This window comes from Fundulus heteroclitus, chromosome 19 (genome assembly GCF_011125445.2).
Source record: "Fundulus heteroclitus isolate FHET01 chromosome 19, MU-UCD_Fhet_4.1, whole genome shotgun sequence".
Taxonomy (NCBI): Eukaryota; Metazoa; Chordata; class Actinopteri; order Cyprinodontiformes; family Fundulidae; genus Fundulus; species Fundulus heteroclitus.
This window is the reverse complement of record NC_046379.1, coordinates 25,095,009-25,122,955: the sequence shown is the minus strand read 5'-3', so window position 1 is coordinate 25,122,955 and position 27,947 is coordinate 25,095,009. Positions and strand designations below refer to the sequence as shown.

At 40.8% G+C, this 27,947-nt stretch overlaps 1 protein-coding gene across 2 annotated transcripts in view; it reads right to left on the bottom strand.

The window, feature by feature from the left end:
* slc8a3 (solute carrier family 8 member 3) overlaps positions 1-27,947 on the bottom strand; it is a 142,751-nt gene that overhangs the window by 45,101 nt on the left and 69,703 nt on the right. For both annotated transcript variants that reach the window (XM_021321349.2, XM_012872284.3), the window contains exon 3: positions 5,270-5,376. In XM_021321349.2, the coding sequence (XP_021177024.2) occupies positions 5,270-5,376 (107 nt within the window). The remainder of the gene's footprint in view (positions 1-5,269; positions 5,377-27,947) is intronic.

The window sequence follows — 27,947 nt, the reverse complement described above, 5'->3', positions numbered from 1 at the left end:
TGACTGCTTGTTAGTTTTCAGCTTGTTAAATTTGAAAAGCTCAACTTAGGTAGTGGTTCTGGCTGGGGTGTTGTTTTGCAAAGCTGAAAATGTTGAGTTTAGTGCTTCTCCCTGTTTGTGTTTTCTTGTTGGGTTTGTTTTGCTGAGACGCTGTTTTAGTTTATTATAAGACGGTTAATTCCCTTTTATTTTGTTTTCATCTGGTTTAACAAAGTGTAGGATGTTGTCTCTTTTTGTTTAAAAACCTTATGAATAAACTTTTAATCAAGTTTACCAACTAGACTCTTGAATTTTATGTTACCCCGTTCTTCCAGCCAACTGTGGCCGTAACAATAACTATGTCCCTTATTTCTGAAACCTAAAGTCATACCTGACCTGCTCACACCCGTGCTTTTAATTGAATTTAGAAGCTGGAGAGTTGGACGTGCAGCACACCAGCAGGGTTCTAAGGCTACGTTCACACTGCAGCCTGAAGTGACCCAATTCCGATTATTTTGCCCATATGCGACCTGTATCTGATCTTTTAATGACAGTCTGAATAACACAGATCGGATTTTTTCAAATGCAACCCAGATCCACTTGGATATGTGGTCCTGAATCCGATACGTATCTGATCTTTTCAAATGCGACCTGTGTCTGTACTGCCGGGTCACATTCGCCCGACGTACATGTCACTGATACTCGACAAACGTCACTAACGGTGGACCTGGCTATGCCAAAGAGGTTCGCTAAAAAAAAAAAAAAAAAAACTAAACAAGAGGTTGGCTATTGTGCGGTAACAAACACCTGTTGCTACTCCATACAGCCCCACAGCAACGCGTTTACTCACTGCTATGGCCGCCGAAGATGTGTGTTTTTACATGAGAGCGCTAAAGAGATCCGTTCAGACGCACATAAAGGTTGCCTTTCTCATTCGAAAATTATGAATGAAGTCCGTATCAGTAAAGCCGCTCACGTCACTAAAATTTGGCTCTCTTCCTTTTCGATCTTCTTAAAAAGATTGCGTTGGTAATGTGCTGGCTCCGGTTGGAGAATAACGTAAAGAACGCAAGATACGCTGCAGCATTACGATCCGTGTTTACTTCCGCAAACAATGAGCACGCTTGCTACGTATGACATCATCGCGTCCTCTACTGCTTATGCGGGACACTTAGGTTTATGAATGCAGTTCACACAGGAGATCACATACAAGTCGCATATATTTGGAAATGTGAACGGACACGCAAAAAAATCGAAATTGAGCATTAAGACCTGCAGTGTGAACGTAGCCTTAAGAGGTTGCTCTAAATCCAGCTTTACCCGCCAAACTGGTATTGATTTTCTCCTCTGTTGGTGGGGACGAAAAATATTCCAATGGTCATGAGAAATAATCCTGTTTCACTTTGGGTGCGTGTTACTCGCTTCATCTGATTAAAGGGACCACCTTTTAAACATACAAACACTAAAATAAAATGAAATTAAAATATAATGCAAACCAGTTCTAATACTTACCTACTTACACTTGATTAGCTACCAAAAACAAACTGTTTTACTTAGTGCTGTCAGTTAAACGCGTTATTAACGGCGTTAACGCAAACCCATTTTAACGCCGACAATTTTTTTGTCGCCGTTAACGCGCGTCGCGTCAAAACACACACACTGTTCCCTAATGTTTTTTCCCCCGCCGCGCTCTCCGGACTGTGTTTCTTTTACCCTCGGCGCTTTCCGTAGTTTCAAGAGTGCTAGAAAACTGTAGCAAAACACACCCGCCCCGAAGGGTTTCTTTTACCCTCGGACACATGCGACATTGGGCTTCTTTTTTCTAAAAGCGCTTCTAAATTTTATGAGTCACGGGTTGCGTTTTTTTTTGGGCACGTTTCTGAAAGTGAAATCGCTTATTTGGGCTCTAAAATAAGTGACGAAACAGCGGTTATTAAGAGGCCTGCCTGCACTAGACACTGAGTGTATCCAGCTGAACTATCCCTCCGCCATAGGAGCCGACGGTAGTAAAGGCAGAGGAGCAACTCTGCACGTATTTTCTGCAGTTTACGGTGCAATAACCGGTGATAACTGCTGAAAGTAGATTACATGGTGCAGATCACCATTTTAAGCAGAGATTGGTTCTGAAGATGAGCTTTTACACGTTGATAAAATTGCAGAAACCCAACCCATAAACCATACTTTAATGCTTATTAATTTGTTGTCTCTGTATTTGACAAACTAAGGCTGAATTACGTTGCCAAACGAAGGACCTGGTGTTACTAAACAGTTGCTAAACAGTCTCTTTCAAGGGTATTAAGCTCCTGCCCAGTTGCAAGCAAAGTGTAAGACTGGAATGACCTGAAAATTTAAAACCTTTTTCCAGGCTTAAACTCTATGAATATGGATAGAAACAGCAAGCAAAAAATATTCAAAGAAATTATTGTTGTTGGTGTGAAAGCTCAGAATTAGATGTTTGAGAGAGAGAGAGTGAAGAAATTACCAAAACTTATGACTTTATTGAAATGTACAATTTTTATTAATTTATATGTTTATGCATAATACCATGTCTAGCTTTGTTTAAGAGGCAAAAAATATATATCGGCATGAAAACAGGTATTTATTTACACATTTGTTTACACATGGTGTAAACATCAGGGCGTCATGATTAGTCATTTAGCCATTATAGTCCAGAGTTTAACATTTGGCACCAGGATGTTTTCATTCCAATTCTGAAAAGTGCTTGAAAAATAACATAAAAATATGTTTTGTACAAGCATGTATTTTATTAGTGTCATTTATTGCAAAATTGCACATTAAAATGCCCAAACAGGCTATTACACTTTCAGAAATAAAAGGATAAAATATGCGATTAATGGCGATTAATCTCGAGTTAACTATCGACATTATGTGATTAATTGCGATTATAATTTTTAATCGTTTGACAGCACTAGTTTTACTGTATTAGCAGTATGGCCAGAAAAAAGTTGGATAAGATCACTTTCAAGGTTGCCAAAAATGGCCTCCTTGTCACAATATTTGTATTTGGTCAGGATTTACTGAATCGGATTACAATAAGATGAGGAAATGTATCATTATTTACAATTTCAGATCTCAAATCAATGTGCTTCCGAATGGCTCAGAAACAGGAGGTTGCGGAAATGAAGCACAGTTGCTAAAACGTCTGTAAAACAAAGAATATACCAGACAAAAACTGCTTGCCTTCTGTTAAACAGAGGTAAATTTAAGTGAAAAAAAAGGCAACTGTAACTAAATGTAAATGATTATTCTAAACCACGTGTTTTGTACATCGAACAACTACAAACTGGTCTTGCGGGGCGTTCTAAAAAATAAAGAGGCAGAAAAACTCCCACCATACAACGGTTCGGTTTCTTTTTCCTGGAAGCGTCTGACCCTTGAGACTGAACTTGACCACTGGCTTGTATCTTGTCCAGCTTCAGCTGTCGTTACCCATCTACATCTCACACTCTGTCTGAACGGATTGCTTAGCTTACTCCTCCTTTACACCTTTACTGTCTCCAACAATCCAACTCAAGAACACTGCAGGCAACTGTACATTTCACAGAGCAGAAAAGGAAAAACACATACCCCCAGAACCTTAGATGGGAACTGACTGTTTTCTGCTTTTGGTAAACGGATCATCATTACTCAAACTTACATGAAAAGCAAGGAAAAAGGCATTTTTGTTTTACTTATTTAGACTTTTGTCAGCTTATTGCAGACATGGAGTGGACATGCAGATTCGTACACATTCAGGTACTGATTATGAAGTTTTGAATAAAAAAGACAGACAAATAATACTGTTTTGCAGTTTATTGTGCCTCTAGACATGTCTGAACTTTAAGGATTACTGACATTGCCGAGAGATTGCACCTAAGGCATGACGGCAAGCAGCACTGTCTGACAATTACTGCGCAATAGTAACTCATAACCCCTGAATAACTCATTTATGTAAATAATTAACATAAACTGTGAACGTCTTTAATGCTCACATACTTTTCTGCTTTTGTATATGACGCATATTTCTCATTTTCTTTAATAATTTCTGTACTTACCAAACAAGGTTTACCAAACAAGAAACTGTTGCAAACACTTTCATTTTGTTTATTTTTTTGTTTTTCAGTACTAACTTGTAGTCTTTATACTTGTTGTTAAATGACAAGTTGCCGTATCTTGGAAAATGCACCTTGTAAAACTGGCAAAGTGCATAGTTAAGTGTAATGTAAATGTTCAATCGATGCACTGATAAACTGGCCCCGTGATCAAAAAGATTGTCCTTAATCGTCTAAATGTTAAAAAGGTTAGAGCTAAAACGACTGATTTTCTCCGTTCGCTAAATAAATAAACAGAGAAAACTTCAGTTTATCAACCAGAGATGCTGCAGGAAATCGGATTTGAATGAACCAGAATCTGCCGATTTTTGGTTTAACCTGTGATTGGCCGGTGATCGGTCCGTAGAAAACTTAATATAATCTTTTTTTGGGTGATGAACAAACCACACCTACGAGCAAACAGGTTGGACTAAGAACAAGGTTCTTCAGGTGACAGTTGTTACTGAGGAAATGAGACTTAGTGGAGGTCTTTGAAAATGACACCAGAGGAATCAACAAAGGTGTAAGAAGCACAGAAACGGAAACTTGGTTTACTATGAAAACATTTGAAAACTGCATTTTTTTATTTATTTACTCTTTTATCTGATATTAAAGTACTTTCTTCTTTACGGTGACGGTAGGGCGGGACACAGAAGGAGTATATTAAAATGATCCTTTACAGCCTGATAAAGCTTTAGGTTCCAAATGGTCCGGCGAATCATTTGGCCCACTGCAAAATTTGAATCAATAATCCTTTTTCAGCAGAAACAGTTTACGGCATTTATCATCGAAGCAGGGCTCGGAAATAACTACCGCATCAACGTGTTTCTATATAATAATGGCTTCTTGCTCCTTTGAGAACATAAAGGTGACGTCTAGACAGCCCGTTCACTTTTTTTTTTTTATGCAGATGCTGATGGCGTCTGGGGAGACTGTCACGCCGAAGAAAAGGATGTGATCTTACTGCAGGTTTCTGATTTGATGTCAAAGAGCAGAGTGAAAGAAACCTCTCAGTTCCACTGTGTTAGAAACACAGGAGGGTGGCAGAAAAAAAACAAACAGATAAAATGAAGGTTTGGGTAAAGAGGGACAGAAACGAGACAAAGAAAGGCCACAGAAGTGAGGCTTGTGATGGTAAAAGTGGGAGAGTAAGACACACAGAGAGAGGGAGAGAGAGAGAGAGAAGTTTAGTACTTCACCTTTCTGCAGACTCATGTCTACCATGCGAGGCTCAGCCAGCTCCAGGAAGAAGTTCTTGTTTTTCTCATACTCCTCATCGTCAATAATTTTCACGTGAACAAATTTGCTGCAGGGATGGGTGGGGGGGGGGACATAACAAAGGACAGGGTTGCGTAAAGGCAAGGGACCGAAAAAAGACAGAGAAGGGGGAGGAGGGAGAGAGAAGAAGAGAACGGTTAATTTGTGATGGAGGGACACGGGAAGTGCACCATAAGTTGGATTAATAATCAGCAATGGGAGAAAGGTTAGGCGGTGAGCGGTCAGCGCGCTGTGCAGTCAGTCAGCCGTCAGACATGACATGCAGGGCTGCTTCCCGGGAGCTCATTGGCCAGCGCTGGTGTCATGACAACCACATTCATTGCTGTATCCAGCACAAGTGGGACAGAGTGAAGAAAAAAAAAAAAAAACTCCACGGCAGAGTGGATAGTAAAAAAAACAACAAAATTAACTGAAAACAGCAGCTCGTGGTCAGTCGGGCTGTAAACTGCGTAAATATTTCACTATCGCCATAGAAAAGAAAAGAAAAGTTGATCCAATGCCACGGAGCTTTGCTTTCGCGTCACAAAAGCTATGTAATGGGTTTTTATGTGCTAGACCGACACAAATTAGCACATATTTCTGAACCGGTGGGTAGTAAAATAATACATGGTTTATAAACATTACAATCTGAAAAGTGCGGCATGCGTTTGAGAGTGATTCTCAACAGGATATAGGTATGAAATTCGATCTGAGCATTTTAACGTGAGTATTAAAATGTTTTGATCCAAACCAGTCCCTCGTAGGCTGTATGTTTAGGGTCGTTGAGCTGCTGGATGGTGAACGTCTGCCTCAGTGTTCAGCCTTTAGCAATGTATAACATCCATCCATTTTCCTCACAATGGTAACCAGCATTATGAACAAATGAACGACTGAATAGAAGCTGCAGATCTTCAAACAACATATTGATCATCTTCAATCTCCTGATATGCTTAAATCCAATAAGCATGCAACTTGGGGTTGAAAAAATTGCCAAAAAAATATAATATCTTCAAAATGATCACTTGTCTAACAATTGTGCAGAAAGCGGAGGACACCGTTTACTAATTACTGATTATGCGCTACTTGGTGTTGGCTCCGTTCTTCTGTCACGGCCCTTTTCAACAGACTGATAGCTGGACACCGTGCAGACTTCCCCTGCTTTTTCGAAGCACGGAGGAAGAGAATTAGTTCACTGCAGGGTTTATGGCTCCGGTTTGAGGAGAACGCCCCTTTAATGAAGTCAAACGTCTTGAGGGGGGGTGAGGCTCTTTCTTTGGAAAAGCGCAGCGTGGAACATCATCGCACAGAAACAGCTCAATACGGCACCTCGGCCCCGGCGGCGCTCTCTCCACTGATCGCCCTAATTGATCTTTATAAAGAGTTATCGACGAGTCCGGGCAGCTAAGTGGTCAGTGGGTACCCCGACTGCCTCAGCAACTCGCCAGACCGCGGGAGCAGGACTCCTCGAGGAATAGCTCTGTTGATTTTGTAGCTGGACCCATGCAAATGTTACATCACACGCTGTCTGTTGCCTGAAAATGAAAACAAACTCCCAATGAGTCATGACACGCACTGCAGTCGCTCTCTCGGGCTTCAGAAAGCACGGCCCCGCGAGCGTCAGACGAGCCAACAGCAGTCGACAGTGGCACAGCAAGCCCTGAAAACGGGATGACATACTTTATTATGCCTCTGACATCTCAACGGAGGATGCTTTCTCTGCTAATACAAGCAAAGAAAATACACCCGCCCCCCCTCTCTACCCCCCGTGCATGTTGTTTGGGGAATGCGTCTGGAAAGCTGGGGGTTCCAGCTAATAGGACGAGTGGCCCGGCAGCATTCATTATAGATAGTTGCTTATGTATCATGTATCAAGTCAAAAATCAGCTCATTCCCTGGCTTTGCAGGGATGTACCTCCGACAAAGTTGCATTCAGCAGATTTTTGTGCTGGCACAACCGCTGATGCTCACCTTGATTCTTCATAATTGTGGATTTTTTTTCTTCTTTTTTTTTTTTTACAAGAGTTGAGAATGTGACTCTTGTAAAGCCAGACACCATCATCCTTCATCCATCATACACAAAACGTCCTTTAAGAAGCATCTCTAGACAGCACCCAGCATCCGTTCCTTCAGTTATGCACAGAGATCCGGTAAATCCTGTTCTCTGGCTAAAGCGTTTGTAGCTCAGGGTTTGAGTGGCCATAAGGGGGAACTGCACAATAACAGCCCTTTTAACACATGATGCGCGGCAGAGCCATCCATCTTTCTTTCCCTCTCCTCACATCTCACCAGCGGGGCTTTCCTTCCCTGAGCCAGGCGACGAGTCTGCAGTGCCGGCTCTGCAAGCCTTTAACGGCGCTTCGGTTTTCATCGGAACCGAGAACAAGAAGCGCAAGAGTCCAATGGACAAATGGGATCTGGCACACACACACACACACACACACAGACACACTTACACATAAGCGCACGGCATGTGTGTTATTGGGGGCGGGTTGGGGTTGGGGAGGTGCTCGAGATCAGTGTAAGCTAAAAGCGAGCCGCAGATGCAGCCTCGCTATTAATCTATGACTACCCACTCTATGAAAAACAGAGCACATAAAAAAGCTATTTGTTTAATGATATAAAAGACTGCCTTTGGGCTGTAAGGAAGCAGCTGTGTCCAGATCTGTCAGTACATATATGCAACAGTTTTCCGGACCGCTGTGTGTGGAAAGCATTGCTGCGAGATCAGCTGGAAGCATTTACAAATATTCAGAAAAAAAAAAAACATCTGCTTAGAAACTCTGAGCTTTAAAACTATAGCAATCGTGCTAAATCAGACTAAATCATCCAATTGAAGATATTCAGTTGAAAGTTGGGCCAACCAGTAGGACTCGGTCATTGTTGTCCCTTATTCTGAGGTCGCCACAGCAAGTCATCAGCACTTGCACGCAGTTATTACACTGGAGGGCCTTCCTGATTCCAACAGGTCCCCCTGTCTCAAAGACGCAGACTTAGCCCACTACACCACCACAGAGGGGCGCTACCGATGTCCATAAAAACATATTTTTCTTCTTAGAGTCTTCCGATTGCTTCACTCACAGTTTGAAGACAATTTTTTTGCAAATGTTACATGCCAGTTCCTATCCTGCTTTCTTGAAACACCAGAGGTGTATTAGAGGTACTGCAAACTTCAATTTAAGCCATGCGCACAAATGAATGCTAACAAATTGCACCAAAAAGTCTTATTTCGTTTCCCTAAGTAGAAACGTGATACATTTAATATGTCTGTCTTTGAATAGGCTTTTTTACTTCCTGCATTTAACCAGGTCTCTCTAATAGATGAGGCCACTAGAGGAGCTACCACTATAATTAACTCTCCGCTTTTTATTTAACAGAAAACATTTTCCTGGATCGGTGCTTTTGTATTTTTTTATTGTTTTTTGTGTGGGTTTTCTTTCTTTTTTTGTTTTGTGTATGCCCTGTATCCTTAGTAGTAGCAGAAGGCTGTTAACACTGGTTCTGGTTCTGCCGGAGGTTTCTTCCCGTTAAAAAGGGGAGTTTTCCTCTCCTCTGTCGCTACACACATGCTCGGTATGAGGGATTGCTGCAACGACAACGCAAGCCACTGTACACCGTTGCCACATCCTCATCCAGGAGGAGTGAGAGCGTCAAGTCAATGACTCAATGCAGTCTGCTGGGTTTCCTTAGATAGAAAACGTTTTACAGATTTGAATATTGAACGGAACTTGACTGCATTGTCTGAGGACGAGGATCAATTGGAGTGTAAGCAATTGACTTTGAATCTGTCTGCATGTTTGGACTGAATTGACATTTTTATGTGGAGTCCGTTGAGACGATATTTACTGTGAATTGCTGCTAAATAAATGAATTGAACTGAACTGAAGAGATCTGTACCAATCAGAATCTTGTGGCTGATCTCTGCCCTTTATAAAGCTCTGATATGCCAGGATCAATTCAATTGATTTCTAAGCAATATGGAGATATTTAAGACACACATTCACAATAATGTCTGCCTTCCTGCAGTAAGATATCATGGGATTATTAAGATCAGGATGATGTTACACCCTGTATGAGGGCAGTTGCTGTAAAAACAAGTTTTCTCTATTAGAAAAACTGTTACATGCGTTTACATTTTTTATTTCATTTTATATAAATATAGCAAGCATTATTAAAACAGCATCTGTGTGCATTTGAGACAGAAAATAGGCCCTGGCTGTGACGTTTCCAATAGGCTCCCAAAGTTTCCAAATCCAGTATGTTCCATGACCCAAAAGAGCCATTTTATTATACTCCATTAAGCCTTCCTGTTATCCGCTGAAAGTCTGGCTCTCTCTTGCTGCATTTTCCAAGTGGCTGGTCGCCAGTCGCTGGTCGGGGCTGATCAAGGCGAACGTTGCAGCTCTGATTTAATGTAGATAGCGATTAATCACTACGGTTTATATGTGAAATAATGGTGGTTTGTGATTTATATAAGGACATCTTTATATATTGATTAAAATAGTCAAGCTATGTTTTACTATACACCTTTAAATGTTGTTATGTAGTAAGCAATAATATAAAGACAAGATATCGCAGTACAATATCACTCTGCAGTCAAACTTTTATTTTAACACAGATGGAGCGTGTGTGTCGATCCTTTATTTACTATAATTACTATAAGCATCATTTAGAAGTGTCTTTGGATGCTGTTGGATGTCTCCTGAATAATTTGACTCTGTACTTACTCACCTCAGGTCACAAATGCTCATTAATCTATTTTTTCTTCCTCTTCGGCTCGTTTTTTTTTTTACTGTTGGATCGAGAGGCTTGACGAATTGAAACGTTGGTTCCCACCAAAGCTTTCCTGCCAACAGCTATCTGTGTGACATTACAACTCCTTCCAGTATTCGATGACTAAAGTTCATACGTGCCGTTATCATTTTTGCTGGAAAATATATCTTTCTTTTTATTTTCTCCTGCGGGAAACGCCTTTGCTTTGAACAATAAAAATTAGACAATGAAAACTTTAACCAATAAAAAAAATAAAATCACAAAACTAATCTCATATTAGGCATAAAGTAATCTCCTTTGTGGGAAGATAGAAGGAATTAGTTTTTGCTGCTAAGGGGGGAAAAAAAACTGGAGAAGGGAACAATTACTGCCATAATCTGACTCGTTTCATAGTACAGTGGATTAAACGGTAGTCCAGGTCTCCAACAGTGTTCTCCGTTGTTAAACTGAATTACACTGATCTGTCAAAATTAATGTGATAATGATGTATTGATGTTAACATGGCAGATGAGGCACACTTAAGTTCAAGTGTGGGAAGAGCCTCTGAGTAATGACTGGCGATTACAGGGTTCACACCTCTGCTGCACTGGGCTGCTAGAAGCCAGAGGCCTCTGCCTTCTCCAAGTCCAGGGTAGATGGAGAGGAGGGGTGGGGGGGGGGGGGGGGGGGGGGTTGATGCATACAGCAAAAGAAATGGAAAGCCAGAAGACGGTTCAGCAGCCAAAAACCTCACCACAGCTGAATTTTAATATTGCCCTGGCTTTCATTGTACACCCATTAAATAGTAACGCCATGTCATTGCCAGGATGACTCTACAGCGTAGGTCAATTTTTCCACGAGGTTCGGGTCAGGATGAGGGGCGCAAGGGGCGTCCTGCTGCTGAGATGAGACGATGCATGATGTAGGTTCAGGAAAAAGTCTAGGTTTTAAGAAAATATTTAAGTAAACCTAAAATCTTTGTTTGTTTGCTTTCTCAGTTTTTTTTTTGTTTTGTTTTTTGGCTATAGAGGTTTCTCAAATCAAACACTGGATTTCATATAATCTAATCACTAAAGAATGTTCAAGTCCAGATTTGACTTGTATATAGCTTGTCGAGTTTCAAAGTGGTCCTGATAAAAAACAAAAAACAAAAAAAAAAAACAGTAAAAATTTATGTTTTTTTTATATTTTCATAAATTGAATAAAGGGTGGATAAATCTCAAATGGGTTGAAAGTATCTTTGTTTAGTAGAGAATCATCGGTGTATTACGTTTGTTTAAATGGAGATGTTCAAATGCTTTCTAGACGCACTGAAAACTGTCAAACAGTGGTTTGGTTTAGTATTGACAGAAAAGTACACAATGAAAGAAACTGCAGATGTGGTATTCCACAGCGCTTCCAGTGTTTCACTCTGATCGTTTCTATTTTCCTGCCATGTATCCAAAATGCTGTCAGATAAACAATTTTAAAGTGGTGGAGACCAAGTGTTGTTAGCCAGCCCGCCAGCTTCTTTATTAGCTAACCCTGTCATGAAAACGTATTTGGCCTCTTACAAAGCGTTTTAAATCAGCCACTTTAGACAATTTGCAATCATGAATAACCTGTTTATCGTCAGTGTGCTGCTGCGTCATCCGGTGGCACTGAGTCACGGTTGTCTGAGTTTTCCCAAAGTCTTGGAGACCAAATGTTAGATGGGTCTTTCTGTTTGTTTGCTTTTTAGCCAGTAGTGGATTTGGTCAGGGAACGGTCTCGTTTATCACTGAATCGTGAATACTGATCCTAACTAAAGCAAGTGAGGCTGGCAGTGCTTAAGATGTCGTTCTGGTTTCTACATGTGACCTCGTGAAGAAGTCACTGATGTATTCTTGAAGTCATTGTTGGTAGATCACCCATACCTGGGAATGTTCACCACTGAAACATGTTGTGGGTGATACATCTCAATGCGCTTTGCTTCATTAAGTCCCAAAGCCTCAGAAATTGGCCACTGTCCAGACTGAGCAATGACATTTTCTTTAGATTGAGGCATCAGGCGTTGGTCTTTAAGGTATTTTAGCCAACTTAACTGGTATGATCTGTGGATTTGAGGTGTTTCTGAACTTCATTTTATGCCTCCGTTTCCCTTTTTACTTGTGGTTTGTCAGATGTTGCGTTTACGCTTATGCTTTGTTTTATTTAGATATTCTGTTAGATTTCTGCCCACTCAGATTCTGTTAATCTACTCTTATCTCCCCCAGTCTATTCAGCTCTTATAGGTCTCAGCTGTTTCTTCATTTCTCCCTGTATATTTACTGTTTGGTTTGCCTTGTTTCTTTGCTGAGATCTCCCGTTATCCCGCTCCATGCCTTGCTCTGTTGTTCTGCCTCATGGTCCTTGGTTTGCTCCATGTGTCTCCGGCGCTCTCCCTGGTACTCTGTCCGTGTTTCCAGCCCTGTTCCTGGGTTTTTTGCACATCTTTCCTACTCTCCCTATTAAAAGCACTCGATTTTTGCCGCAACCATGCACATTGTTATTTGACAATCTGAAACATTGAAGTGAGACAAAAAAAAAGACATCTCTACAAGTAAATCCTTGTAATAGTGCTGTGGATGCAGTCTCAATCTCGAGGCCTTCACTATCACATCTTGATCTCATACTTATAGCTTACATTTAGTACATCAATGGACGCTACGGGTTGAAAGCAGCTTCTAAAAGACAAACTTCACTTTCACTGAAAAATCAAGAATCAAGAATATTTTACTGTCACCATGTTTTCCATGGTGAAATTACCTTTGAGACTGGCTTAGGATACATACAAATAACATCACACACACATCAGACTTAGCATTTACAGTCCCCCCCCCCCCCCCCCCCCCCACACACACACACACATTAGAGCATGCAAATGTTAATGTTGCAAGATCTTGTGTGAGGAGATCTCATTAAAACCCTAATGTCTTCATTTTTGCCACTATCCTCTGATCCCTTGCACCTGATTCTTTGGCCAAAAACTGAAGATCCAGCTTCTCATAAAAAAGCAGCAAGGTAAGGAGCTGAAAGTGCAGCAATTACCAGCAACATTTCTCTCTAACGCATCAGTCATTCTAAAGGAATGACTTTCACTTTTAAACCCAAGGCACATCTAACATTCACTCAAAAGCGCCTTTAGTAGTTGTTCTCCTTTATGTTCCGAGTGCTTAAGAGTTTCTGTTTCACCCCTGCATCTACGCGGCACTATCGTACATGCAGAGTACCTGAAACATTCATTTCTAAGGCCACGTATTACTTCTAGTTCACTGCAGTCTGCTGTTTGCGGGATTATGAGCAAACCTGTTCCTGGAAACTTTCACTTGGAAAAACCTCATCTGCAGTTTGCCGAACATAAAAGAGCGAACGAGCGGCTACATCAAAGCAATCAGAGAGCGGGACATGTTTTTCCAAACGAGGTTCGGATCACGATGGGGTGGGATTCCGAAATAAAATCAGGACTATTAAGCTGGAAAGAGGGCGAGAAGAAAAAAGGGCCCGGTGCCTCACGGGAAATCAGAGTCTTAATTAAACAGGCCTGGTTTCTGTCACCAAGCTCAGGGATTATGGGCCGTGCTCATTACAGTCCTGATTATTGCTTTTCTACAGCAATCACAGAAAAAGCCAGTAAACACAATTTGCAATGATTTCTTGACAAATTCACTTCAGATTTTGTATTTCGCCCGCGAGGATTCGACTCTGCTCCATCTGAATTCTTTCCCAGCTTCTTCTGTGTACCACACTACCTGACATGTGACAAAAGTAGTCCAAAACCTCCACAAAAACAACAAGGAAATACCACCCACCTTGCTAAAAGTAGACGTCAATATTATGAATATTCCAAATCACAAAGACATTTGAGAAATCTTGAGATGCAGCAGCTCTGCATGGTGTAGACTATTTACCTGTCTCTGAATTACACACACCTTAAAGCGAGTCTTTGCTTTAAACAGAAAGCAGGGGGGAGAAATCAACCCCCGTTCTAACTCCATCAACTCAGAAACTGGGATAAAGAAAATTCCATCTCGCATTCACTAAATATGGCGGTAAAAACATGATCTTGCAAGTATCAACTCCCTCTGAACTTTTGTAACAATTTGTCACGTTATGTTTTGTATTTTATTAGCATTTTACTCAATAATATCGATCCTAAACACAAAGTAACACACTGTAGCGCGTAAATGTGAAGTTTGATTTAAAAAAAACAACAACCACAACAACGTATACACGAAAATAACATTTCCAAAAACAAAATCTGAAAAGTGTGGCATGCACCCTTTACTGTAATGGCCATAACTTAACACCAGTACGACCAATTACCTTTAGCAGGCAGGACACAAATCAGGTGCACTGCATGGTTTTTGCTTAACCTAACATGTGGGTCTAGGAGAGAATTAACAGAGACGCAACTAAGAAGCCTACAGTAACTCTGGAGGAGCTGCCTACAAGCTCAGGTAGGAGATTCTGTAGACTTGAAGGTATAATTTGTGCGCTCATCATAACCAGCCCTTTGTTGAAAACACTATGAGGAAGAAGCTGCTCAGTTCAGGTGGGAAGAAAACTTAACTTTTTAGCCTACATCCAAAATGTGGTGTCTATGTGAAAATCAATACTGCACGTCACCCTGGTGGCGGCACCATCATCCAAATGATGATCCAAAATATCTGACTTTACATTGTGAAAGATATGAATGCCTTTAATCATGGAAAACGTTTTTTTTTCTTGAAATTTTCCGACTTTTCTACATCAGAAAACATCCGGGTTTTGTATCGTAAACAAGGTTTTTTTTGCGTGTGGAAATTTCTTTTCAGAGGACAATAATTTATTTTCCTTAATCTACACTGACCTTATTACAATTTTTTTTACTTTTTGGAAATTACAACAATGAAGTAATAATATTAGGTGTACAACAATAAAGAACCTTAGGAGAATAAATGTTGTAATATTACGAGAGTAAAGTTACACAATCATGTGGATGATCGTTTAAAAGTGAAGACACTAATTATAATATGATGCTGATTTGCTGTCCTTGATTGTGAAGTATAACTTTATGATTTTATGACTGCCTTTTCGTAATTTGCCCCCAAAAAAGGGGTGGGGGTTATTTTGGGGGGTCACAGGCTGAGAAGTGTGGGAACTCCTGTTCTAGATTAACTGATCACCGGTTAGTGAGAGAGAAACTGAGCACTGTTGTTACACTTTAAAAGGGGATTCAGCCCTTGTTCGCCTGATCTTCTCTGTCTACTGCTGTATACTGTCTAACTCACAAGATCCCACTTTTATTTCCAAGTCAGAACGCCATGAATTGGATCCAACATGGAGGTGAAGGAGGGTGGGACCAAAACCTAGAAGGTATTTCTAAGATTGACTTTATACTTTATTTGCTTTTTAGTTAGCAGACCTTGTCGAGTTGTTGCGCCGCAGGGAACGATAAGATTTTTGCCACAACCACGACAACCACCGAACATTTCACCTTGTTTTGTGATTTATCTTCCGATTAATAGACTATTTATGTTGGTCTAGCGCATGAAATAGGAGAAAAATGGATTGAGGTCTGTAGCTGTAACATGAAAAAACATCAGAAAAGTGAAGAAAAAGTGTAAATAGACAGATGCTACTGTTCCCTCTTCAGCCATATTTTCCCCCTAAAGTGTCCTTAAGCCACTCACACATTAGAAGCTTTTTTTGTGTTTGTTTTAAGCTGTGATTGTTTTAGCGAGAAATTGTTTGGGGCTGTTCTGTTCCTGCTGTCTTGGGAATTGTAGGAGATTTTAAAAATAAACCTGGATGAAAATGGGAGTTGTTGACGATGAGTCATCTGTGAAAATACTCTTTATTTAAGCAGCAACATTTGCTTGTTGGATGCAAATGTGTCATTTTTATCTTCTGGTAGATTTCAGCAGACTTTAAATCATGCAATTCTAATGGCGCTTCTGAAGCAGAGACTCCCAGCCTCTTTTTTTATTTTCTCTTTTAATATTGCCGACACATTCCCGTGGAAAACTGTTTATCTCAAATCATTTCAGACTGAACAGAACGGATCATTCTACAACAGTAGCTTGTTTGGTTTTGTTTTCCTGAAAGCAAATCTTGTTGAATTGATGAAGTTCTAACTTTCTGCATGTCACCAATACTCCTTTACAGGAAGTTTCACAGATAAACTAATGATCAGCATAACAACTCAACATTATCAGTTAGACCTATAACACTTGACTTCAAAGCCTGGATTACAAACGGCAAGCACAACACACCCCACACAAACAGTTTTCACCCGGGAACATTCAGGTTTCAGATGGGAAAACTTCCAAAACCTCTCAACATTTATGTGTGTTGTAGAGTAAATAAACATGGCCGACACCATACGCTGGATCAGCAGGTGTCAGTAATGCTCCTTTAAGTTAGTCGCAAACTGCTGAAAAAAACCTAAAGAAGGAAGAACAATGCCGACTAATTTAAACAGAGAATAAACCTTACAAAAAAAGGTCATTGGTTAAAGGAGTGGAGACATTTGTTGCGCTATGATAGAGCTGAGTTTTTTTTTTCCTCCGTGTTTCCCTAGCCTCGCTTTCTGATTAGCTACATGTCACATTTAACATAACCTTGCCTGCAAGATGAATTCTCGCAGTATTTGTGTGTTCACAAACACACGAGAATCCATCTTGTACCGGTCCGGCTTCAACCGTTTGTGTCCAGACCAAAAATGGTCCCAGCCAATCACGTTACAGTACTGAGGTTTAAGGTGGGACATATCGGTGCAAAGAACGCAAGAGATGCCGAGCCCACAGACGAACCAACATAAACATGCAGATGTGCTGCTATCACATCTGTTTGGTCGAAATCCACGATTTCTTCTTTGAAAGACGAACAGCAAGAAGTGCCTAAACTAGCTTACCTTCCAGTGGTTTCTTATGAATCCTGCTGATTACATTTTAATTTGATACCGTGATTGGCTAAAACCATCCTTTGGTAGGCAGGCACTTAGGAGTCGCTTTGCCCAATCAGCTCACAGAGTTCTGCTCAATGTCCCTCCTTTCTCCAAACGGATTCAATAGGAGCAGTCCCAGACTGATAATGTGCAGAACGTAGAGTGCTGCACTTTATCAATCTGGCTCGCCAGATTACATTCAACATGCTGTGTGCCTGTTTGTTCTTGGGGAACACCACACACGCTAAGAGATTGGGCCAAATCACTCTTAACACACCACACGAGGAAGGAATATCTCTTAAGATTATCTTAAGAGCCATACTTATAATTGGGGCATGTCGGAAGATCAGGGAAAAAATTGGTCTAATTATCCTGCCATGTGAACCAGGTCATGTGTTTTAGCTAAAAACATCTAACATTTAGATCTATAAAACATCTAGAAAACAATCCAGCAATAGCAACAGTATTAAAATACAACAGAGGTGAAAAAATTCAGCTTTAAAAAGTTAGAAGATTTTATTATAGTATAAAATTGAATTCTGGAAATAATGGTCAATATAATTCTTAAAATTTTAATGGACCAAAGCTGTCTGTCATTTCAATGTTCTATAATGTAACTGTCATAAGACTGGTGACCACGGACGTTTTTGTGTTGGATCAAGAGCTTAAGTTTCTATCCAGCTTTAACTAGTTTTTAGCGACAGCATTAGTGCCAAAGCCAAATGTTTTAGCAAGCTGAGTTTCTAATGCTGCCTACGAATTGTTGGGAGTTGGAGCTCAGATCCGGGATTGCCATCACGCCAGAGAAAAGTGGAAATCCATCGGGATTCGCTAACTGGTGTGTTGCAAGTTGTTAAAAATGTTTTTCCTATTAAGGTGTTCTAAAAATTAAACTAGGTTAACGGCGGCACTAATGCTGTGTTGGATTTATCAGAGTTTAAAGTGCGGTTCTGGGAATGACATTGCACTCGAGAGCGTTCTGGTTGCAATTCAGAAAACCCAGTGGAATACGCTAATTGTTGTGTCGCTATTAGCGCTACAAGTTGTTCACAATGTATGTCACGGTATTGTATGTGTTAAAATACTAAAGGAACCTGTATACTAATAAATGCTAATAATAAGCTTGTACCTTGAACTTTCCCAACATTTTATTAGTGCGCTTGCCATATTCAACTCTGAGCTTATCTGTAACCTCCAATTCTCCCAGTAGGAACTCAGATTTCAGGGGCCGTTCTTGTAGCATGTTGGGAGTTTAGCATGACCCTGAAGCAGTGGTTGCCAGTGAAGGCCACATCTTAACTGGTTTTGTGAAGCAAAACTTTTACAACGCTACCTTGTTAGATTAGATTTCACAACTGTATTTTTGATTTGATCCTATTTTAGTCATTCTTGATACAAAGGATAACCGGATGAGTCAATATTCAGTTAGAATTTAACTCATGTGGTTTAAGGAGGTACATTTTAAAAATCTGTTCTCAGCATCCTTTAGCTGTTGAATTTATATAATTCTTCCTCTCACATGTTGATTAAGTTATGTCGAAATAAAATGCATGCAAATTGATAAACCTGTTTTATTGGTTAAATTCAGTCGGGTTCAACAGTTTAATTGTTATTGTCTAACATGTCAGCGTATGATGCTACCCTTCATTACGCATGCTGTATTGCTCAAGTGCAATCATATATCGGCCTCGGCCACCTTCGTTTGTGAGAGTGATGCAGTTGACGGTGCAGAAAGCATGAGGGGCCAACAGTAACAGACCGATCAATAAAGTATAAATAAGTGCACAATTTTTGTTTAGAGGACGTGTAGGTGGTGGATGTCTCGTCATTGGCCGATCCCCGCACCAACACAGATACACTTAATCAGATGAAAGGTGAAGCCTCCCAGTGAGGTGCACACTTCAGTGAATGACTGATATGAAACTCAGGACGAGCACTTGCAGGGAGAACGCTGCCAGGTTTATTAATACAGTTGCACTGAGGAGCCGCGGTCACGAAGCCGGAGGAGGAGTCACATAAACCAAATTCCATTGCAGGACGGCAGCTGTCCTGTTGCAAGCCTCTCTCCGGCTTCAGCGCGCTCTCTCGGCGACATCCGTCTCGCATCCATCTCCGTGGGAAGAGCAAACCTCTCATTTAGGTTTATCCAGTGTGGCAGCTGCTCAGATTACAGAGTGTCGGATTGAAGGGATGGCGGATCGAAAGCGTTTACAGTGAAAAGATTCCTCCATCTGATCCCGTGGACGCCTCCCATTCTCAAGCCAAGGACTTGAATATCTAATGCTCCCAACATGCTCCCGTTTGCTGCATTGCCCTGTTGTCATGGATACAAAACCCCCTTTGCCTGCCCAGCTCCACTCTTCATGCGACACGTGACACATGGATGCTTTCTGCAACACTTAAAACTTTCCCATTTGTTTCAATTCGTGCAGCTGCACCAATGTAAGCTGCACAAGGAAACTCTCCCCGGAGCAGAGATTTTGGAGAGGTTTACCTTTGTCTGGTGATCATACGTATATTCCATTACCTCATCTGCGGACGCAGGGACACGTAAAACAAGACCTCCAAGAAAGACGAGGCTTCCTCCAAAGCTAACATAAAAGAGTGCTCACTATATGGCTGGGTTAATGTTCCCACCATGTCTATCGGACCCTTCTAACGAGGTTCTGCTGCAGCAACAAGTCGTGCAGTCCGCCGTCTTCCATCGAGCAGTGCTGCAACCTTTTTAAGGCTTCAATGTTTACTTTGAGATCAGGCTGATTACTCAGCAGGCTCTGTCCTAATATACATATTTAATGACAGCTCATGGCAAGGAGGCTTGAAAACAATGTTCTCAACGCTGTTCTTTTATTTATGTTCTGAAGAGAAATTTGAAATGCCCAACGTCGGCATCAGCAGATCAAAGCTTTACAAAAATGGAGATCAGCATGGGCGGTGGGGGGTGGGGGTGGGAGCTCAGAAAGACCAGGAATACTCAAAAATATCGAACTCTGACTAAGAGGCTGGTTTAATTTCATAAGAGGCAAGCGGCCGTCACTGATCCAAATGAAGAGAACCAAAAAAAACATGCTCCCTGCCTTTGCTGAAGGAGAAAAAGACAAAATCTGGAGATGAGAAAGGGGAGAGGACTCTCTAAGCTGGGTGAGGGGAAGGGGGAAGAAGTAAAAATACTGACAGCTATGCTCCATATTTTGTAGGCCAAGAGCAAGGCGGGAGGGTGAGGATGCATGTTTTTTTTATTTTTGGGTGTCTGGAGCGGCCCCCAAGGTCTTCCTCTGCAAGGACACGATGCAATAAAACACTCAGTCGTGATGTGTCTGATAGAGGACGACAAGGAGGAGGGAGGAGGAAGAGCAGGGAGTAAAAAGAGGATGTCGAAATGAAATTTCAAGCGGCAGCCTGATGGGGTGAAGGAGATGGTAGGACGGAGGGCAAGAAATTCAGAAGTGCTATTTTGGGTGTCGGATGAGAGCCTTAGTTAGCTCAGAGAGCCAAAACCAGCAAGATCAAACTGCCTGAAGCTAAATGACAAATACCATTACATGTATATGGATGACTTAGGGAAAAAAACAATTTACTCTTTTCAAGAGGTGGTATTTGAACGATAGCATCCTGAAATGGTAAAACGTCTGGTCATTAGGCAAACAGGTGAGGCTATACAAATAGAAATCTGGCTGTTGGTGTTGCATTTAAAGGGGACATAACATGTGAAATCCACTTTTTCAGTCCTTAAATACCTTTTGCTGTGAGTTTGGGGCATCTGCAAGTACTGAAAAGTTTAATTTAGTCTTCCAAAATGTTGTTTAGATATCTATAGATCCTTTTTGGGTCATAGTTTTCAAGCTATTTAGAGTTTTCTTCGCTGTTTTGTTATAGCTCTTATTTGAACGTCTAAATAAGGTAAAAGGCGGTCCCACCAATTATTCCGCCGTGTTTAGCCGTCGCTTCGATTTTGTAGTTTAAACTCAAGGATGTGGAAGCCGTCAGTGGACAAGTCTAAATGTTTGGTTGTTGGGTGTATTAACGCACACTAAATCCCCCCACCCTGTCGAAGTGCCTGGTTAAACGTTATTTTTCATGGGAATGCACCAGCATCAGCAGGGAAAGTCCTCCTCGTTTGGAGAAAACACTTCAAGGATCAATGCTTCAGTAAATTTTGCCAGTAGCTATGTTTACATGCACAAAATGTCATGATTGGATAAAAATGTATTCAGATTAAATAATCAGATTTTACCAATCAATTAATCTGGTCATAATGTACATGTATATGCCCCTGACTTTATTTAGACTAGAACCACTCTGACAAGCACAATTATTAAATTCCCCTTAAAAAAAAACCCACAGAAGAAGTACTTCCGTCTATGCTAAACAACAAAAATAGTAAACAAAGCAGCATTATACGAGTTTGTTTGTCTTCTGAGCGCCCAGGCTGGACTTGCACAGTCTTCTAATTACGGCTGAAAGCTTACTGAGTAACAATTATTTATTTTTTTTTTTTTTTTAACTGAAAAGTTGTATCAGGAGCCCCGACAGTTTTGCTTTCCGGCATATTCCGCCACTCACCAACGCGGAAATACGTCACGTTTACGTCAGAGAATTGTTAGCTAGCTGGACGAAAAAAAAGTTATTAGTAAAAGTGTACACAGCGGGGCAACTAAAGAACTACTTCTTTTCTTACTTCAAAATAAGAGTCTGAAACATTTAAAGAAGGTTTAAAGCATGTCCCTGAAGGTATGGGATTCAATTTTATTTTGATAGCAACAAAACGGGACAGTAATATTCAAGACAGCCTTCCCTTTAACGAGAAATGTCGTGGCATTTTCATATCATCAGCTCTCATGTCAAGAGAAGTTCCATCAGTACCAGGCTTAACATACCTGAAGTAGTTGTGAGAACGTTTTTAGACATGTTGGCAACACACCTAAAGGGTTCCTCGTGCTTCATTCAAGGTATTTACAAATTCATAAAACATGGAAAAGATAAGACAAACTAAGTGGTTAAAAAAGTCTGTGCACTCATTTTATACCAGGTTGAGAAATTTTCTTCAGAATTCTGCATCCTGTTTTGCTGGTACAGTTTGAAAATGCTTAAATATTTACACCCATATGTTTTAGATTCAGTGTGATATCTGGGCCCTCTTCCATACGATTGCGAATACTTTTCTTCTCTTGGGATTTGTGTCTCGTCTTTTGTTATCTGGCTGACACGTTTTTTTTCCTTCTTCAAACTGATGCTGCCTCAGCAGACCACCTTAGAGCGAACAGATATTTGACTTTCACCGTGCAAATCGCGCTGACATGTTTTGTGCCGTCACCTCACAGCGTGTAAAGGTGGGAGGTTTAACGTGCTCCTCTCTGGTAAACGACACCTCTATTGAGGTTGACCCAAGCGGCTACAGCACTGGGCAGTGTAGGTCACCTTACTACTCTCCAGTTTTCTGACCTGGACTCTCTATATGAAGCTAATAGAAATGTTAGCTCAAAGTTAGATTAGTGTTTTAGAGCCGCCACCGAGACGCAACAATGCACTTTTGTGCTTAATTTGCTAGTTTTTGTAAAGGACTAATTTAAATCCAGAACTAATTTCAGTTCGATGTCTATACTATAAGAAGATATCAGAACAACCGTCAACATTTCTGGCCTTCACGCTGTGGGCGGTCAATGATTCAGGCCTTTGTCATGCCGCCTGTGTGAAGCAGGGTTTAAGATTATTTTAGAACAAACACAAAATGATTAAGGTGCTTTAGCATCTTATAATCATTATTGAATTAGCTGAGTTAGCATGAATAAAACGGCAGTCGTCGTTTGAATTCAGTTGAGAACGTAGATCCTAAACTTAATTAACCTCAAAGGGATGTGCCTGACAGAAACTACTCCTGAAAGGACGAAAAAGAGCAGCTGTCCTGGAGTCCTTTCAGCTTTTCATGTCTCTGCTGAAAGTTTTGCTCTTTCTTGCTCTTCTGTAGCGGGAAACACTTTGACATGTCGTAGGAATCCCCCCCCCCACCCCTTTACATAGTTTTGCCCATCTCTGCTTCCTCTTGCTCCTACTTACTGATCTGACTAACTTTAAGTCTTCTTTGCTCGGTAGCAGTAACCACAACTGTTGTTGGTAACACTTTCAAAATGTTCTGTTCCTCGGTCAAATAAGATATCCGACACCCCATGAGGGCCAGCCTTGCTCAAAATCATCTGATTCCAGTCATCAGCTGACTTCTCTGTGCATCGTCAGCCAGCGAATACAACTGCAGTTACAAATTTATCCGGCGCTCCACCTCGAGCTTCTTCGTTGCTTTCCACAGGATCAAGGCTGGGGCATCTTACCAAGCCTCAGCACATGTTTCACACATTAGGCGGCGCTTGATCTGCTCAGCTCTGCACACTGGTGTTACTACAGAAGGTGCTACTTTTTTGTTTTTGCTGAGGTAATGGAGAAGGAAAACGGGGAAATAATCTGTCGAACCTTTGAGAATCTTTTATTCAGTGCGAATGAGAGGTTGTGTTTTGAGATTTAGTGTAAATCCTCCCGAGGATTCAACACACACACACGCACACACACACACACACACACACACACTGCTCAAAAAATAAAGGGAACACTTAAATAACACATCCTAGATATGAATGAATGAACTATCCTTATTAAATACTTTGTTCTTCACATAGTTGAATGTGCTGACAACAAAATCACACAAAATTATCAATGGAAATTTTATTAACCCACGGAGGTCTGGATTTGGAGCCAGTTTTGATGTAATGTCCTTAAAACAAGTCCAAATGAGGCTCAGTAGTGTGTGTGTCCTCCATGTGCGTGTATGACCTCTTTACAACTTTAAATACATCTGAGGTTTTCCCAATATGAATGCCAACCGACCGCCACAATTGTGGGATATACTTACAAATATGAACGTCTAGGATGTCGCAGGGAAGGGCTCGATGCCGGCCGACTGAGCACCTCTCAGGAACTAGTAGCGTTAACACTGGTGTGATCCACGGGCTGGTGCTACATAATGTATGCGGCGATCTTTCTCTTATGTGGCCTGGCACGCAAAGCAGATGGGAACTCTATCACAGAGACACAGAACGACGCAAACACACACTCACACCTAAGGGCCTTTAGGCCTAACAGTCATGTTTTTGAACTGGCTGGAGTACTGCAGAGATCCCACGCATGCACAGGGAGATCATAGAACCCCCATCCAGAAAGACCCCAGGTCGAACCCGGGGTTTGAACCCAGCAAGATCTACTTGCTCCAAGGCAACAATGCTGCCAACGGTTAGGATTTTGAAAAATAAAATAAAAAAATTGTTTGAAAACCTTGTCACCAATTAGAACAGGTCAACATAACATGTTCTAAATTTGCACACGAACCAAACAATCACAGTTGACTGATGGGATTCTAAAACTTCCTTTTAGAGTTTATTTCTGCCGATCTTTTTCCAAAAGAGCTGGAGTCTTCATTAAGAAAAATACAGCTCACAAGTTGGAACTAGGGATGACATCATGCTCAAGTTGTGCAGGTTCTAGTAGCAAGTAGGAAAACAGAGATGTGCTATTATTTGTCAGCAAAACAAAGGTGAGCAAGTATAGAGGAGGATCTGACAAAGAAAGTACTATGACCAGAGACTATATCCATACTGAGGGAGTACAAAAAAACCACCGGGTAAGTGTAGGAAAAGAGCAAAAAATAATAAAAAAAAATTAAGTTATAGCAAAAATAATAAAGAAAAGGAAACAACAGCAATAAAACAAACCTTATAATTAATAATGCATATTTGTAAAATGAAAAAATATAAAAATAAATTACAGAAAGGGAAATTAATTTATATTAAAGCTACAATGGAACCAAAATATTTATTTTGCTGTTTATCGGAGGATGGGTTCCTATTGGCCTAAACCCTCTTCTGCTTTTCGTTTGGTACAGTTACACTTTCGCACACATTTAAGCCGCACAGCTTCGCACTTATGGACACACACAGATGGAAACACACTATTGAATTCTGATCACTGTGTGCAGCCTGGGGTTCTGTACATGTAATGTTTTGAACACACTCCACAGAGCACATTCATAAGATGCCTATAGCTACGTTTTGTGCTTCAGTTCTCAAAAGTACATACACAATTTTTGAACCTGAGGGCCCAAACTAATGTAATATCTTCTGATGTTAAAATGGGTCCGTTGATAAAGTCTTCATTATATCGAAATGACTGTTCTGTCTTTCCATTGGCCTTTGGGGACACTAGGACCAATTTAAATTGTAGTATAGCTTGCCAATGAATGTGAATTGAAAAGCGCGTTAAAAGAGTTAGAGAACCTTAATTGCTGCCCTTCATAAATTAAAACATCCATCCAGATCCATGTAACAGTTCATTTTCAAAGTATTACATTCTCTCCAAGTTAGCCTAATGATTTTTTTCTTTCCATCTAACAATATCTAGCTAATTAGAAAGGTTAAGATTGTGAACTTTACACCCCAAATGTTCTATACCTACACAGTGAGAAGGTAGCTTCAGCTTGCAGGGCCCGCAACTTGACAGTCAGGGTGGGGTAAATACTGTATTATACAGAAATTGACAATCAAAAAGTACTCCTGTTGTCATTTCAGCTTTTAACTTTTTGCTCTCTCTCTTTTTTTTCTTCATAGTAGTTACATCTGGTCTGGCGTTCTGTTAGCTGTGACATCATCCCGGGAAGACAGATCACCCGCTACTACGATATAATGTAGAACAGATTCCTGGATCAATGTGTGCTTCTGTGCTTTTTTGTCTCTCTTGTTGTGTCTCTGCTCTGTCTTCTCTAACCCCAGTCGGTCGAGGCAGATGACCGTTCATACTGAGCCTGGTTCTGATGGAGGTTTTTCTTTCCGCTGTCGCTTCATGCTTGCTCAGTAGGAGGGATTGCTGCAAAGCCATGGACAATGCAGACGTCTGTCCCTGTGGCTCTACACTTCTCCAGGAGTGAATGCTGCTTGTCGGGACTTTGATGCAATCAAGTGGTTTCCCTTAGATAGGAAATTTTTGACCAATCTGTATAATCTGACCCAATCTGTATAATATGCTTGAATTTGACTTTGTAAAGTGCCTTGAGATGACATGTTTCATGAATTGGCGCTATATAAATAAAATTGAATTGAATTGAATTGAATTGAATCCTGTATTACCATATTTTGTGGACTATAAGGCGCACCGGATTATAAAGTGCATCAATTTTTGAGAAAATTTAAGGATTTTAAGTGCACCTATGCTCCAAAAAATACAGTCCTGTGTTTGTTTTGTCAATAAATTAATTTGTAAATGTGAAAATGAGACTATACATTTTTTTTGACACAACAAACTACTTCACATATAACATAGATTAGGAACATATTAGCTCTGGATTTTGATCAAGGCATAGTTTACAGTGCTCAATTTCTGTTTCCTTTTGTCTCCCTACAGTGTTGGGTTTACCTTGGTCTTAAAAGCCATTAGACATAATTCATACTTCCTAGTCTGCTCTACTGTACGATTAACTACAAAGGAGCAATACGCAATATTTCACCATGAGGCGGAGCTTGAGCACAGTCTGTAGACCAAAGCGAGATGTGTATCAAGCCACACCTCTCTCTCCCTCACTCCAGCACTTAGTACTCATTTCCCTCATTGGCTCATCTGAGCCTATTTGTAAAGGATAAAAACACAGCGATGCAGCATCACTTTTCAGAGGAAAATGTCTAATGAAGAAATAAGTAACTCATAACTTCATAATGCTGTTAGCGTTATAACATTTTGATCCAATGGCCGTGCTCTCCGCCATTTTGTGCCTGGTGGTGCCATTTTATAGGCAGCTGAGTGGCAGCTGTTCACATGCACGCAGGTGCCGGGCTATGTAAACAACAGATTGGAGAACAACACAGAGACATTTAACCATAGTCCATCTGAAAAGAAACCTTTAGTTCTTCACAAAACCATTTTTTTAGTTTATTTTTTAGATAAATCACTTATCTAAAATAATGAAAATTTGCTTATTGCTCCTTTAAGTACGCCATTTCATTCAATAGGCTCTGACATAAAGAGTCAAAGTGCAGACTGACATTTGACATAGCAGCCAATTATGGGATCACCATAAGGCATCCAATAGAGTTTAAGCATCATGAAAGGACAAAAAGCAAGAGTATCAACGTGGCCAAAGCCATGACTGTCGTCTAAAATGTATCGATGGGTTCTGGCGAATGCGTGTGAAACAAAAAGGCTTTGATCTATTTCATTTGAAAAACTACCGTAGCACAAATAACTCTATGTTAGGTTGAATGCTCCAATAAAGCTGCGTAGCCACAGACTGATCAGAGCGCCCTGTCCTCGTATTGAATTGTCTTTAATCACTTGTCACTGTCACAGCTAGAGAATGTAGCAGTGAAGGAAGGTGACCTGGTCTTAAAATGGAGAGGGGCATCAGAGTTTAGGCTCAGCTTATTCTACAGCAACGGAATATGAGTTGGGAGATCAGCCGCAGAAGGACATCTTTTTGGTGCACATCCAGCTTGACAGATGCGCTCAAAAGGCTGTGTTCTTTTAGACAGTGGCCTGTGTGTCGTGGAAGCACATTGCCCTACAGGATAAAAGGACCAATAAGTCTCTTTTAGAAAAAAGTTAAAGTCAAACCTAACACATCTTCTTGCCTTCTAAGTGTGATTTGTGAAAAGACCGAGACGGCATGAAAGGCTGAGGTCAGTCCATCACTGTTTCATCTCCAAGCTGCCTAGCATTCACAGAGCTGCCATAGTTGACTTGTAAAAGCCTGCTTTGTGACTTAATGGCACCATGTGGTAAAGACAGGTTGCAAGGTTGGAGATGCTAAAGAGGACCTATTGTGTGTATGAAGAGACTGAGGGGGATGCACCAGAACTTTGGATTTACTTTCAGACTTTTGTCACCCAACCAGAAGGTCAATACACTGAGTTTATCCA